This window comes from Pygoscelis adeliae, unplaced genomic scaffold, assembly GCF_000699105.1.
Source record: "Pygoscelis adeliae isolate BGI_AS28 unplaced genomic scaffold, ASM69910v1 Scaffold243, whole genome shotgun sequence".
NCBI classification, from domain to species: domain Eukaryota; kingdom Metazoa; phylum Chordata; class Aves; order Sphenisciformes; family Spheniscidae; genus Pygoscelis; species Pygoscelis adeliae.
In genome coordinates, this window is record NW_008824363.1 from 498,677 (window position 1) to 501,050 (window position 2,374).

Consider the following 2,374-nt stretch of genomic DNA (forward strand, 5'->3'; position numbering starts at 1 on the left):
CCCGCTTGATGTGGGTGGCTTCTCTTTTTCCAGGAGCCTGGTAAACGGGACCTTCTCCGAAGTGAAGGACAGGATGTTTTCCCACCTGCCCTCCCTGCAGCTGCTGTAAGTATGGCCCTAAAAAGGCCAGTTAGCGCTTTGACCGCTCCTCCTCAGTAGAGTTACGGGTGCCCCTGTAGAAAGGGAGGTAACGGGTAAATCCCCAGCTGGATACAGCTGCTGTTTCGTAACAGAGAGATGCATTTTCCACTCATAAACCACCTCTTAAAACCTGTATTTAGTTACTGAGGGAGGACAAAATGTTTTCTGATGCCCTAAGTTCCTTTTTTTTTTAAATTTCAGCTTTAATAAGTTTAGGGCAGAGTTTTCCCCCTGGAGTCATGTGGTGGTTCTCACTCGCGCTTACTTTGTGCCCGCGAGTCTCGCGCTGGCTTTGGGATGTTGCGGGCGCGACAGGGCGCGAGCAGAGGCTGCCGGGACACACCTCAGAGGAAAGCCGCTGTGTGTGAAGCGCTGGAGCTGTCTGCAGCATGACTCTGTGCTTCAGCATCCGACATGGAGGGCGGCCCCTTGGATGCTTTCTGACCTGATGGACCTACAGGCGGGATGGTCCTCTGTCCCAGGGGACAGCGGTCCCAGCTCCGGGCACGCTGCAGTCCTCCCTCCTTCCTGACCTCAGGCAAATCGCTTGGTGGTGCCCGTGTTGCAGTCGGGTGTCTGCCTGCAGCTCCGGTAGCTTACCCAAACTTGCTTTAATTTAGCTGTCCCAGGAGGCAGCAGCAGGGAAAGTACAGAGATACGGGGTGCGTTACAACCCCCCTGGGGAGCCCGGATACTTGTTTCTCCGGTAGTCTGCAGAGAAGCCGTGCTGCTGCCTGTGCCCTGGCTAGCCCAGTGCAGCCTCCCTGTAACGCCCAATCTCAAGCAGACCCTCCACGCCTCCCCCTGTAAGGACCAGGTTACCCCCAAAGCAAAGACACGCTGCAAAGAAAAATTCGGCAAAAAGACGCGAGGCACAGCAGAAACCCAGGCTAAGCGCTTGCCACAGAGCTAGATGTTAAAATTGGTCTTAGCAAGAGAGAGTCCCTGAAAGCTTTTGGTAGCATGATGGCCAGCCTCCTCTCCTTGGGCACCCCTGCCTCATTCTCAAAGGCCTGTCTTGCTATTTCGGGGGAGCAGCAACCCCATGGAAAATGCCGGGGAGAAGTGGGCAAAGCAAGGGGTGGAGGCTTGCACCTTCTTTAGCGTGGCACCGGTCCCAAATCCAATTTTTTGTGGGACTTGGGGGCCCGCACAGAGCCCTGGGCAGAGGGCAGGGGGACTTTGCCCACCGGTGAATGAGGGAAACAGCAGACCTGTGCCAGCTGGGAAGGAAAGGGATGAATCCAAGGGTGGGTTGAGAGAAACCGTGGGTGGAAAATTAGAGATGGGGGGGAATCTGGCTTGTTTTGGATAGCGGTACTGGGAAGAGGGAGGAAGAGCAGATGAAGGTTATCTCTTTTCCCTTAGCTGTAGTAGATTTCCAGGAGGAGATGTTGGGGTGTGTGGGGTGGTGGGGCAGCGGTCAGTTGTTGAGAACGTTCAGAAGTTGTCCGTGTCACTTCATGCGGTAGGTCAGATGTGGGAGCGAGAGGGGTTTGTCACCACCACCACCACCACCTTTAGGCCCTGACAAATTTTGTTGGATAGTGTAATTTGTGACTTTTCCCTTCAAACATGAGAAAAAAGAATGATTAAATGACAAAAGAGATACATGCATAATTGATCACTTGGGTACCTCAGGACTGTGTCTTCTGTGGCAGTAGCCATGGTAAAACAGTAATGCAAGGATTTATTTTTGATGGCGGTCTGCACCTTTGTCAGATTTCTTTGGGATAATTTAAGGAGCATTTGTCTAGTATTAGCATAATAACTGAGGATCACAGGGAAAGTTTGCATTTCATGTTCATTAGTCTTCTAAATTAATTTTAGTAAAATGCCTAAAACCATGCAAAAAGAGGATTAATAAGTTACTCTAATAAAGTGATTAGTGCAGACATATTCACTCATAGCGGAAAATTCTGAGATTTTCCAAAAATGATTTGAGTTGTGTTCGATTTTTAGACCAAATAAGAAGTTTTGCTATTTTCCTAAAAAGTGATCGCTCTCTGTGCCTTTGAACATCAACATTGGAGATCATCCGCTGTTGTGCTTTGATACAGCAAAGAAGGAACTTTGCTGGCAATGCCTTTCCGTAGCATCCTTCTCCCTGACCGCCTTGTCCTGGCTCAGGTGACAGCTGCTCTGGTGCAGCTCTAACACATTTTGTCCCTGAAGTTCACGTGGGAGGGCAAGGCAGTGCCTGGAGCAGGCAGCGCTGCCCCTCTTCCTCGCT

At 50.8% G+C, this 2,374-nt stretch overlaps 1 protein-coding gene across 1 annotated transcript in view; it reads left to right on the top strand.

Moving 5' to 3' along the window:
- Nucleotides 1–2,374, top strand: part of LGI2 (leucine-rich repeat LGI family, member 2) — a 19,505-nt gene that overhangs the window by 1,419 nt on the left and 15,712 nt on the right. The window contains exon 2 of the mRNA XM_009319894.1: nucleotides 34–105. Coding sequence (XP_009318169.1) covers nucleotides 34–105 — 72 coding nt within the window. The remainder of the gene's footprint in view (nucleotides 1–33; nucleotides 106–2,374) is intronic.